The 13,116-nt window shown below is 40.3% G+C and overlaps 1 protein-coding gene across 1 annotated transcript in view; it reads right to left on the reverse strand.

Moving 5' to 3' along the window:
• LOC141083415 (uncharacterized) overlaps positions 1-12,781 on the reverse strand; it is a 71,880-nt gene extending 59,099 nt beyond the window's left edge. The window contains exons 1-6 of the mRNA XM_073567662.1: positions 12,684-12,781; positions 10,645-11,038; positions 7,937-8,014; positions 5,375-5,461; positions 5,245-5,298; positions 2,866-2,919 (exon numbers count right to left, since the gene is read on the reverse strand). Of these exons, the coding sequence (XP_073423763.1) occupies positions 2,866-2,919; positions 5,245-5,298; positions 5,375-5,461; positions 7,937-8,014; positions 10,645-11,038; positions 12,684-12,781 (765 nt within the window). The remainder of the gene's footprint in view (positions 1-2,865; positions 2,920-5,244; positions 5,299-5,374; positions 5,462-7,936; positions 8,015-10,644; positions 11,039-12,683) is intronic.
• Between the last annotated feature and the right edge of the window lie 335 nt (positions 12,782-13,116).

Consider the following 13,116-nt stretch of genomic DNA (forward strand, 5'->3'; position numbering starts at 1 on the left):
AAATTTATTCACACTGATATAAAACAATCAAAACTATATACATAGAGTGTTTTGGCTGTGAAGCCTTCTTCCGGTAAATTGAGAAAATGAATTTGACCCTTCTTATATAGCCCTTTTCCAGAGTGAGATAGGGAGGGGTTACAAAAAAGGAAGAGGAGGAGTCATTTCTCCTGCATTGCTCTCTATTTAAAAATAAACATAAAACAAGTTATGTATGTAGTTTTAATTGTTTTACATCAGTGTGAATAAATTTTACTTCCAAGCAATCTGAAGTTCCTGCACCTTGATCTCACTTGGTGGCAAAGACAGCACCATTCCCTGGATGTCCTTTCTGGTTTCCATTTTTTCATCACTTACGCCCCCGTCACACATAGCGATCTCACTAGCGAGATCGCTGCTGAGTCACAAGTTTTGTGACGCAACAGCGATCTCACCAGCGAGATCGCTGTGTGTGACACTGACCAGCGAGCGGCCCCCCTGCCGGTTATCGCTGATAGTCCTGGAATGGCCAGGACATTTTTTTGATTGCTGGTCTCCCGTTGGCCAGCACACATCGCTGCGTGTGACAGGCGGGAGACCAGCGATCAGTGAGCTGGCGCTGGTAACTAAGGTAAACACAGGGTTTCTAAGCGGCGTGCAATGCCTAGAAACCCAATGTGTACCTTAGTTAGCAGCGCGCTGGTGCAGGGAGCTGGTAACCAAGGTACACATCAGGTTTCTAAGTGCCGCACGCCACTTAGAAACCCGATGTGTACCTTGGTTACCAGCTCCCTGCACCAGTGCGCTGGTAACTAAGGTACACAGTGGGTAACTAAGCGACGTGCTTCGCTTGTTACCCCCGTGTCGCTGGTGCTGATCGCTGGTGAAGCTGCCTGTTTGGCAGCTCACCAGTGATCATGTAGCGGCACACCAGCGATCCTGACAAGGTCATATCGTTGTCGGGATTGCTGGTGCGTTGCTATGTGTGACGGGGCCCTTACACTCACCAACAATATGTCTATCAATCCTGTGATTTTCATAATTCCACTACTTTTCCATCTTGTTGTTGCAAATATGATGCTGAGGAGTATTTGTTTAATATATAAAATACATTGTTATGCCAAAAGGGAAAACAATTTAAAATGTATATTAGTGGTTATTTTTGGGCTGTAAAAAAGAAAATGGGAATAACAGACAGGTATTTCCTTTTTTTCTGTACATTTATCCCAGATGTCGGCAGAAAAATTAAAAATGTCAGTAATATAAAAAATGGATATAAAATCTTAATATAAAAATAACAGAAATATTATGCAACATGTATCATGAAATAGGTTAATATAATTTGAATACACGAACGAGGAAAAAAATGTAGATATCTTATAACCGTATGTACAAAAAGAAATGAACATGTAATGACCAGGAACGGGGTGAAATAACCCAGTCTTGAAATGATTAAAAACTAGCTGTCAGCTCTCCTCTTTGTACAATTAGAATTTAATGTTCTGGGATCATTCAGACATTTGGTTTTTCATGCATTTGTTTTTCACCATAGAACATGTACTCATTATAGTCTACATTGTTGTTTACATGTCCATGTTTCGTTTTTTTTTTTGTTGTTGTTTGTGGACCAACATACAGCCATGAATAACGTCACTGCTAGCAAGCTAAGGCTGGTTTCACACTTGCGTTTTTTTAGCTTGTTTTTTGCGCAAAAAAACGCATGCGTTATTTTTTCCTATACTTTACATGGGTGCGCATACACATGCGTTTGCACGCGTTTGTATGTTCATGCGTTTTTTTGTAGTGTACGCTCGGGCGCACAAAATGCATCCTGTTGCATTTTTTGTGCGTCCGACTTGTCCCAAAAAAACACATGTGCACGCAATGTGGTTTTTTTTTTTCACCCAAACACCCATTATAGTCTATGGGTGAACTGACTTGCGCATGGTAATGCGCACGTCAGCGCAAAAAAAGCATGCTTAAAACCGCAAAAAAATGCACACAAACGCATGATGCGTTTTCATGTGCGCTTGCACTGCGCACAGTGCGCAGCGCAAAAAAACACAAGTGTGAAAGTAGCCTAAGTGGCGCGCAAAACAAAATGGAAACATGTCCATTTTTATTCTACCTATGGATTAAGCTCTCCCATCCATGTCTATGGATTTGTGACAAAATGAGACATTTCACTGATGGCATCTTAGTTACAGTATATACTAGTGCAGTCCGTTTTTCATGCTTCTTTGATAGGAGAAGCTTGGAAACTGTCATCGGTTTATTTTTTTGCATACAAGAAAAACTGACAATGACGACACACTTGAAAAAAATCTGATCCTGCGCTCTGACAAAAATTGGTCTTCTATTATGGGTATGAAAAAAATGACTGGAGTCTGAACAAGACTTTAGACTCTGTACACACACACCGTGTGAATAGAAGTGAGGTAACTAGATGTCTATTTATGCACCTATACATAAATATAATGGAGGAATGATATCACTCTGAGTCCTAAGAAAAGATGTTCTTTTATGCATTTATTATAGAGACATGTTCTCAAACAAATATCCAAGCGGAAAGATGGGCTGAATGTTACGTCTAATAGGGGACAACTCTAAATGTAGCTCCTATGGAAGTCACCTACTATTTCATACTGATAAGCCCCACTGTGGGTTTTGAAGCCAAAAGCATGTAGGACATTGAAGAATACGATCTGGTAAGAGTCCAGGCTTGTCTCCTATCACATAGTGTACTGTACAATGGGCTGAAGATGCTGCTATATTGAGATTATGACCAAAATAATAATAAAAATATTAAATTATCCCTGATAGGAGAAAATTAGGAATGTGTACAAAGTATAAACCGTACTGGTATACTGGGCTTGGAATACATACCCTGAGTCCTGTATCACCTCTTCTTCCTTGTGCTCCTCTAGAACCTTTATATCCCTAGAAACAAGATTCAAGTAGGCAGTAAGACATCTTTCTCACTATGTATCATAGTTATTTAATATGTCTTTTAAATTAACCATGTGTGGGTCATTTGTGCCCATGTATTTGGGTATCATTTTAGCATCTTTGCTAAAGACACCTCACAAAGACAGGGCATGTTGAAATCCAACATGTCCAATCCAAGACAGCTTTATTTTCCGCTATTATACTATTTGTTATGCCTGACATTTCATGACACTCCTATTGTTGCACAAGTTTCCTTTAACACTTGTAGTCACTGGTACACAGCAGACCTAGCGCTGTATTAGAGACATTATTTATTTTACTATCAAAACCTATAATATATGGGACTTCATTTTAAACTTCACTGTCACTGTTTCACCCCTCACCATGAATCATATCATATCTATTTATATATGATTACACCTGTACCTGCATATAATGATGGACCCCTGTACCTCTATGCACACCAGCAATTTTTGTACAAAACAAAACATGAGACTTTTTGCACTAAAAAGTCACAGCACTAGTTAAAGGGATTGTCCCACAAACAGTGTACATGCTAATCAATAGATCTTGTAATAAAATAAGCTCCACAATTGAATGTGTTAAAAACATATTCCTGTGCTAAAATAATCTTATAAATGTGCCCCCTGCTATGTGCTGTGTAAAGGCTGTGTCCAACTCCAACCATGCAGAGCTGCCGCAGTTTATGGTCAGAACATTCCACAGCTCCTGGCCATGGGGGAAGAATAAGTCACTTCTGATAAGTGAGTATACAGAACATAAAGCAGGGTTGTCATAGTTGCTGATTTCTGAGACAACACATTTCCCTTTTGTGAGTATTTCTACAGCCTCTCCAGCACTCTGAGCTCATCATAAATCAAGTCAGTGACATAGGAGCTGCAGCAGCAGCAGAGCTTTTATGTCACTGACTTGATTTATGACAAGCTCGCATGACTGGTGAAACGACAAACACTCAATCCTGTGATAAAACAGGCAAGGAAATGTGTTACCTCCGAAAGCAGCAGTTATAAGCCCCTACTATTTTGTTAGGGACGGCAGAACGCACTAAATAATAAATAATAGTAAATGCGTTCGCCACCCGGGGTCCACCGTGCAGAAGGTGTTACGCTGCTGCTATGTAATAGCAGACGCATAATATGGCGGTATAACGCACACGGGTTGAACGTCACCCGGTGTGCGCTGGGCGGTCTCTGTTACTTCACATAGACGCCTAGGCGTTAAATACAAAGACAGAGCCTGTTGGCGTCAAAGAACTCAGCGGAATGCATGCACGGTATATGGTCACAGGACATGGGCCCAAGACACAGGGTCAGCGTCCCTCTAGACCTACCGTGCGTGCGGCGTCACAACCGGACGCCAATAAGTACTGCTGACTGCAGCGCGGCAACAGTCACTGCCGCTGTACGACAATGCCCTGTAGCAGGCACACTGTCGGGACCCTAGTACCGTGGATGATGTGCACTGTGGCCTGTAGTTTGCCACTGACTGGCGCTGACTCTCCCTAGTTCCATATCCACACACGTAATATCAGAGGGAGGGGAATCTTAATGAGTCATTTGCAAGTCCATGCATCCATCATCATTCGCACAGGTAGCAACTAGAGTCTATACTAGCGCATGGCCGAGCGGCCATGCAAACCTTTTATAGCCGGGACCTTCCGGAAGCTTCCAGATCCCTGAGATGGACCAATCAGATCTAGAGAAGGACCTGTGCATGTGACTCCCGATCTCCAATGGGAGATCGTCTCGTGAGCATGCTCAGTGGAGCGACGGAAGGACTTAGCCTCTGGAGTTGCTATTGCTGGCGCAGAGGTGGCAGCAACAGCCAGACCCACAGAGCTGGTCTGAGCAGAGCGTCGGGAACAACGGGGCTGCTGAGCAGGCTCCTCTGCGGTCGATGGAGAATGGGAGACCGCTGAATGCAAAGCTCTGGATTTTCGCTGTGCAGCTGCAGGAACCCAACGCCTAACACTATTTTATCTGTATGCTCACTTATTATAAGTGATAAGAATAGATCTCTTAATAAAAATGTACTTTGTTTGTAGGACAATCCTTTTAAAGACAGAAAAAAAAACACAATTATTTACTTTGTGCAAAATTCAAGAACCACGTGTGCATTTTGATGAACTTGGCACAAAATTTTCAGCGAATGTCACAAAAGAAAGTTAATAATTTCCTATAGTGAAGCATAGAAGATATTTTTCAGGTTTGCTCATTTTAATAAACACCCCAAGTTTTTATTTAAAGTTCCATTATACCATTACCATATTATAAATATCTATGAACAAGAACTTACTTGTCTGCCATAAGCTCCTATATAACCTTCTGGTCCTTGTTTGCCTTTTTCACCCTATAAAATATAAGCCATACATTTAGCTTAAAAATGTCTCTTTTTTGTGCACACATCTGACGTGATTTGTCCTTACTTTTGATCCAGGAAACCCAGGGAAACCAGGTTCACCAGCAAGACAGTTACAACTGGTTGGTGTTCCGTTTTCACCAAAATCTGAACACTTCATACAAAGGAAAGACAAAGGAAAACTTTTAATAAACAAATAAAATAAATATCTTAAAAAAATAGAGAAAAACATAGCAAACAGATTGTAAGCAGGTTTGCGTGAACCCAAACTGGAAAGGTCAAAGTTCGTTCCGGACTTCTAGTGTCCGGTACCAGAACCTGAACACGGACTACTTACTGTATGTCCGGAAGTATAATAAAGCTTGATGAAAGGCTGCAGTGCAGTTAACCTTTAAAGCTGTGGGCACGTCTAGCTCCATCACAGCCATGTCAAGTGATGGTATACCTGTGATTAGCAGGCACAACATGTGACCCGGCCCGACAGTAAAAATAAATAAATAATAAAAAAAAATAATGTGCTGGTCCTTTTCATTATTAAAACCAGCAGAGAGAAAACAGCTGTGAGCTGGGATTTTTAGACTGGGAAGGGCCAATATCCATGCAGCTTCCCAGCCTATTAGTATCAGCCCATAGCTGTCTGATTTGCCTTAGCTGGTTATTAATAATAGTGGGACCCAAAAAAAATAATGCGTGATCCTCCTAAAGCAGACAGCTGTGGGTTGATATTAACAGGCTGAGAAGGGATATTGGCCCCATACCAGCCTAACAATGGCAGCCCTCAGCCACCCCAGAAATGTAGCATCCATTAGATGAACCAATTCTGATGCTTAGTCTTGGCTCTTCCTCCTTCCCCTGGTGCATTGGCAAGTGGGGTAATTGTTTTTGGGGTTGATGTCAGCTTTGCAATGTCAGCTGACATCAAAACCATAGGTTAGTAATGAAGACCCATTCATTTTATTTGAATAAAGACTCCCCCACACATTCCATAGTTTACCTATTTATTAATTAAAAATTTCCACAGATCCAACGACATACAACTTGGTCCCACATCGTCCTCCTATTTTCTCACTGGTGATCATGTCAGTAATGTAATAGCCCATGACCACAAGAATGAGACTGCAGAGGTTAGTCAAGGTCATTTCTCACAGGCAATGACCTTAAGCCCGTGAGAAATGACAGCAAGTAACTTCAGCAGTCTCAATCTCATGTTGCTGGCTCACAGCAATGATGTGACCACAGCTGGAAACTCCAGTTAACTTAAAGTCTCCATTAAAGGCTACCTTAAGGTTTCTGGGCCTCACAGCTGCTGGGAGTCCTGGTGGCTGTGAACTCAGGTAACCTTTAAGGTGTGACCTTTATGATGTGATCTCACTGTAGTTCTAGTGCCAGACTGATGAGTGCCAGACTTGCGGTCATTAATCAGTGCAGTAGGGGCGCTGGGTAAACAAAGAACCAGCTGCTTTGAACTGAGGTGACCTTACAGTAAGTTTAGTGCAATTCACAGGCTGGCTCACACAGAGCTTACCATGAGAACCACCAGCTGTGATATTTTTAATTACATCACCACTTGCTACAGCAGTCAACATATCGGGGCAAGTGGGAAGAGCCGAGGCTAAGCACCAGAATTGGCGCATCTAATGGATGTGCCATTTCTCGGGTGACTGAGAGCTGGTGTCATTAGTCTGGGAGGGGGAAAATATCCATCACCCCTTCCCAGCCAATTAAAATCAGCCCACAGCTGTCTGTTTAGTTTTTGCTGGTAATTAAAAATAGGTGGGACTCAACATTTTTTTGAGGGATCCCCACTTTTTTATAACAAAGTAATTGCTAAAAAGACAGCTGTGAGCTGATATTAATAGGCTGGGAACCTTTATGGATATTGGCCCCTTCCAAGAATAATAAGCTGTCTGCTTTCCCTTGGCTGGTTATAAAAAAAAAGTCGTTTTTCATTTATTTATTAACACGTATAGTAAAATACACACTCAAGGCACTTCTCCATTTGGACCTCCACCTCATTGGAGATTATTATTCTTAATTTTTTTTTTAATTCTGTGCTATTTTAAGTCATTTTCCTATCCATATTTATTTGCAGGGCAATTATCCTGCTCTAACACCATTTTTTTTTGCAGCCCACTAGCCCTTACTCCGACCATTTTACAGCACCAAAGTCCTCATTGACATATATGGGGTTCAGGGCTGCACTCAAATTTGGGTCAATTTCTGCTACCTGAACCAAACTTTTTTCTCAAGTTCGTCCAAACCTGGACTTCCACGGGTCCAATCATCCCTAATTGAAAGTACAAATACACTGTGGACAAACTCAGCCTTTTATCTTTATTCATAAGTAAAAAGAAACCAAGCTTTTTCAATGACCACCACACTAGCTACATATTTATGTCTATGTCTTTTGACCTGAACTTTTATTCTAAGCTATTGGTGACATTTATGTTTTTATTATTTTCTGCTGTAAAATTTTTGTAAATTAATGGAGCATACAGTTAAAAAGAAAATATTTGTAGAAATTGCAGTTCATATTGTTTATAATGTTTGTATCAGAATTAATTTAAATAATTTGTCAATAATTTATAAACCATAGTAAAACTACTACAAGTTGACTCGATAGACTTACTATTCCAGTTAATTCACAACATGTAGCTTCCTCTGCCCTTGCCGCATCTGCAGAAATGTCCAGTTGCTGTATGTCAATCTACAATAAGATGCAAAAATTATAATTGCGTTAATTATTTTGGCTCTAGACAGTATTGGCTTCTTAATATTGTATACCATTTCTACAAACTTGTTTATAGAATAGTTAGTTTGACCAATTTTTTTGTGCATTTAACCCCTTAATGTCCAATCATCAGTCCGTCATCAGACATCTCCCCTGCTAAGATGAGGGCTCCGGCGCTGAGCCCGCATCAAAGCCGGGACATGTCAGCTGTTATGAACAGCTGACATGTCCCCGCAATAGGCGCGTACAGAATCGCTGTCCGCCCGCGCCTATTAACTAGTTAAATCCCGCTGTCAAAGCTGACAGCGGGCATTTAAATAGTATTTCCGCCCGCCAGGCCGGAAATGACCTCTTCGCCGACCCCCGTCACGTGATCGGGGGTCGGCGCCATGTTTCCTGGACAACCAGAGGTCTCTATGAGACCTCTCTGGTTGTTCCAGGCATATGGCTTTCAGCGCCACCCGGTGGTCGGCGCTGAAAGCACAGCAGTAAATCTGCTACATACTGTATGGGCGATCTGCTCATCGCCCATATGTCGCAGAGCCGATCGGGTTGCGCATGCTTCTAGCCGCCTATGGAGGCTATTGAAGCATGCCAAAAGTAAAAAAAAATGTTTAAAAATAAAAAAAATTAAAAAAACCTAAAAGTTCAAATCACCCCCCTTTCGCCCCAATCAAAATAAAACAGTAAAAAAAAAATCCCACATACACATTATGTATTGCCACGTTCAGAATCGCCTGATCTATCAAAAAAAAAAAGCATTAACCCGATCGCTAAACGGCGTAGCGAGAAAAAAATTCAAAACGCCAGAATTACATTTTTTTGGTCACCAAGACATTGCATTAAAATGCAATAACGGGCGATCAAAAGAAAGTATCTGCACAAAAGTGGTATAATTAAAAACATCAGCCCGGCACGGAAAAAAATAAGCCCTCACCCGACCCCAGATCATGAAAAATGAAGACGCTACTGGTCTTAGAAAATTGCGCACATTTTTTTTTTCTAGCAAACTTTGGAATTTTTTTTCACCACTTAGATAAAAGAGGATATAGACATGTTTGGTGTCTATGAACTCGTAATGACCTGGAGAATCATAATGGCAAGTCAGATTTAGCATCTAGTGAACCTAGCAAAAAAGCCAAGCAAAAAACAAGTGTGGGATTGTACTTTTTTTTGCAATTTCACCGCACTTGGAATTTTTTTCCCGTTTTCGAATACACAACATGGTAAAACCAATGGTGTCATTTAAAAGTACAACTCGTCCCGCAAAAAATAAGCCCTCACATGGCCATATAGACAGAAAAATGAAAAAAGTTATGGCTCTGGAAACAAGGGGAGGGAAAAATGAAAATGCAAAACCAAAAATACCCCTGGTTGTTAAGGGGTTTTTGTTTTTTTTATGTATTTCTTAGGCCCTGCTCACATGATGCATTTTTGTCTATGTTTAAAGTAAAGCAGGATCTTGTTATTAAATCTGAGAGCAGTATAATATAGCGCAAAAGAGCTTGATTCTAGGGACTACGCTGTATATTATTATTTCAATACAATCAGTGTTTTACTAGCAAGATATTATCACTGGAAGTCTTGGTCTCACGTGCAGACCAGTCAAGCTAGTCTGTGTAATCCCATCCCACCGCTGATTGGCAACTTGCTGACAATTCACAGTGTACACAAGAAGCTGCCAGTCAGTGATGTGGGCGGGGTTATACACAGCTCAGCATTTGAGCACTGCTACATCTTCATCTATGTCAGAAGACAGGAAGCTGCTCTCTGGGCTCCTATCCAGTGGCCACAGAGTACATACAAGGCCAATCGACCGGGATCTGCTTATTGAACTTACACCAGTTCTACTAAATATATATATTTGACCTCTGCTGAAGCGACTGCGAAACGTGTATTGGGCAGAAACACAAATTGTGCAGCTATTTTTTTTCTTCCTGCAGCACTATATTAATTGCTGTATTTTGGAGTCATTTTTTAGATATATTTTGATTCATAATATTAAAGTAAACTTAACCAGTCATTTCTTGGCTGATATTTGGAAGATTGGGCCTCCAAGTTCCTATGTTATAAATGTTTTTAAATGTTAAAGCTACATGTTTCTAAACTATATAAGGTAGGCATATTCTTTCTTTATAGGTTTAATAATTGTAAATCTGTTTAAGACCTGTGACAGGTGGCATAATCATTTGGCCTCTTATCAGATAATGAAGCCCTATGCAATCTACAGCATTAGCGCTTACATAGGGTAAATGATGGAACCTATCCTAGTGTGCTGACTTAAGAGAAACAAAAACTGGAATATGAACAGCCATGGCACTCTCCTAACGAGGTAGCTGCATGATGATGTGAATGAAGCAAGAAATGCTTCCAGGGTAAATACCTTTTCTGATAAAGCAACACTACGTAGGTGGAAAGCAATGCTAGTGATATTTATGTCATTTTGCATGGTATGAAGATCTGAAGAATGGGGGAGCTGGCAAACAGTGGCCATTCAAATGAGAAGCACGGAATGATACAGACCAATTATTTATGTTTTGTTCCCCATGCTTACCCAAAACATCTTGTGTGATGGGCCCTCAATATGTTCTGCTCATCTTACTCACATTAGCTGTCGCACCATCTTTCACTCTACGAGCCAAAGTGCTGATGCCATCCGTCTTGATTGCGCCGTATAGACTGACCGGAGATGATCCAACTTGTTGACAATCCACATAAAGGGTAAGCTGATTTCTCCGAATGCTCAAGGAAAGTTTGTGCCATTTTCCATCAAATAGTTTGTCTAGGTTCTTGAATGTTGTAACTTTATCTCGCCCTGATGCAGCTGCACTGTACACATCTACAGAGTTCATTTCCCCATAGAGTCGCAGCCTGAATTGCTCAGCTCCATTTCTTGACTGAATCTCCCAGAGAGTCCAAACTTCTTCAGGTGTCTTTTCTTTCATTCTAAAAGTAGAGACTAATGAAAATTCCTGTGGTACTCCATAGGGGAAAAGGAGCCTAAAAAGAGAGAGAAAAACAAATAAATTTTGACAAATTCTGTATGTGACAAAAAGTAACTACAGCTGATCTGGATATGGGTTAATAATATGTAACATTATCTTATTTACGGCAATAAAAGAAACATCTTTGAATAATTTACAGCTGAACAATGTCCTCATAAACCAATAGCAAATTATGAAGGAGCAAATGATCAAAAATATGTAAATAATATAACAAATTTTATTTATAATATTAAAAACATAATAGAAAATCAATACAACAATATACAGCTAATCAGTAAGAACATGATGACAGAAAACTAGAGAGCACAAACAGTGATCAACAATTGTGACCTGATATAGCAGCTGGGTAGTCGATAAATATAAACCCCCAATATCATGAATATTAAAGTAAAAAATGGATACAGGACTAGATAAGTTGGAGCTATTATAAGTGTAAATGACATCATGCATAAATGCATCATTTCGATATTGCACCAATAGAGGCACTAAACTTTTGTGTGTCTAATCAATAGATGTGATCCATTACCTGTTTTTAATGTAAAAACAAAACCTGGGTCAGGTAGACCAACAAAAATTTTGTATACAACTGCCTGGAAAATTGTTCGGGATGCAAAAAAAAACCCACAAATAACATCAGCTAGAAACAAATTAGAACAGACTCCATAATGTAAACATATTCCCAATCCCAGAATCAAATATACTGGGACGAAACAGGACCAAAACTAACATTCGGGACACCCATAGATATTAGAAGACAAAGAAGAACAAGGTGTAGATCCCATATATGTAAAATTACAATGCTTTATTAGAAAAAATATTACAATATCACAAAAATGACTAATTACATAATGTAGGGGATGGGAAAGCAAAAAAGTATATGTCACACCAGGTCTGAATGAATATGTAAAGAGGTGGGGGAGCGGCAAATCCTGCACATAAATTGCGAAAAAGTCACATATAGAATGAGACCAGAATTTGTATTAAGAAAAGAAATGTGGAGTAAAATAACAAAAGGCAAGTGCCCAAGGCTTAGTATGAAAAACCTTATGGCTAAAACAGCCAGCCAGATTGACAGCCCCCCAAGGAAGCCAACGCGAAACGCGCGTTGGGGCTACGTGTCCTGGGTTTCTGAATAGAGGCACTATGGGTAAGAGTGGCACTACTTATATTCTAAGCTTTATGGGGAGATTACTTTTTTCTATCTGGCTGTTTTAGCCATAAGGTTTTTCATACTAAGCCTTGGGCACTTGCCTTTTGTTATTTTACTCCTCATTTCTTTTCTTAATACAAATTCTGGTCTCATTCTATATGTGACTTTTTCGCAATTTATGTGCAGGAGTTGCCGCTCCCCCACCTCTTTACAGATTCATTCAGACCTGGTGTGACATATACTTTTTTGCTTTCCCATCCCCTACATTATGTAATTAGTCATTTTTTGATATTGTAATATTTTTTCTAATAAAGCATTGTAATTTTACATATATGGGATCTACACCTTGTTCTTCTTTGTCTTCAAATAACATCAGCTAAAATACAGGACTCTCTGAAAACTAGCAGTGTGGCTCTTTCAAGATGCACAATAAAGAGGAACTTGAAGAAAAATGGGCTGCATGGTCGAGTCGCCAGAAGAAAGCCATTACTGCGCAAATGCCACAAAGTAACTCGCCAACAATGCGCAAAAGCGCACAGGGACAATCAGCAAATACTGCTGCACATAGGATGTACTTGGACTTTCCATCATTACAACAATCCAAGACACAAGGCCAAGTCGACCTGTAATTGGCTACAGCAGAACAAAGTGAAGGTTCTGGAGTGGTCATCTCAGTCTCCTGACCTCAATATCATTGAGCCACTCTGGGGAGATCTCAAGTGCACAATTCATGCTAGACAGCCCAGGAATTTACAGGAACTGGAGGTTTTTGCCAAGAAGAGTGGGCAGCTTTACCATCTGAGAAAACAAAGAACCTCATCCACAACTACCACAAAAGACTTCAAGCTGTCATCGATGTTAGAGGGGGCAATACACAGTATTAGGAAATGGGGTATATAAACTTTTGATCAGGGTCATTTGGA

Source organism: Dendrobates tinctorius, unplaced genomic scaffold, assembly GCF_039654945.1.
Source record: "Dendrobates tinctorius isolate UK_male_01 unplaced genomic scaffold, ASM3965494v1 ptg000004l, whole genome shotgun sequence".
Taxonomy (NCBI): domain Eukaryota; kingdom Metazoa; phylum Chordata; class Amphibia; order Anura; family Dendrobatidae; genus Dendrobates; species Dendrobates tinctorius.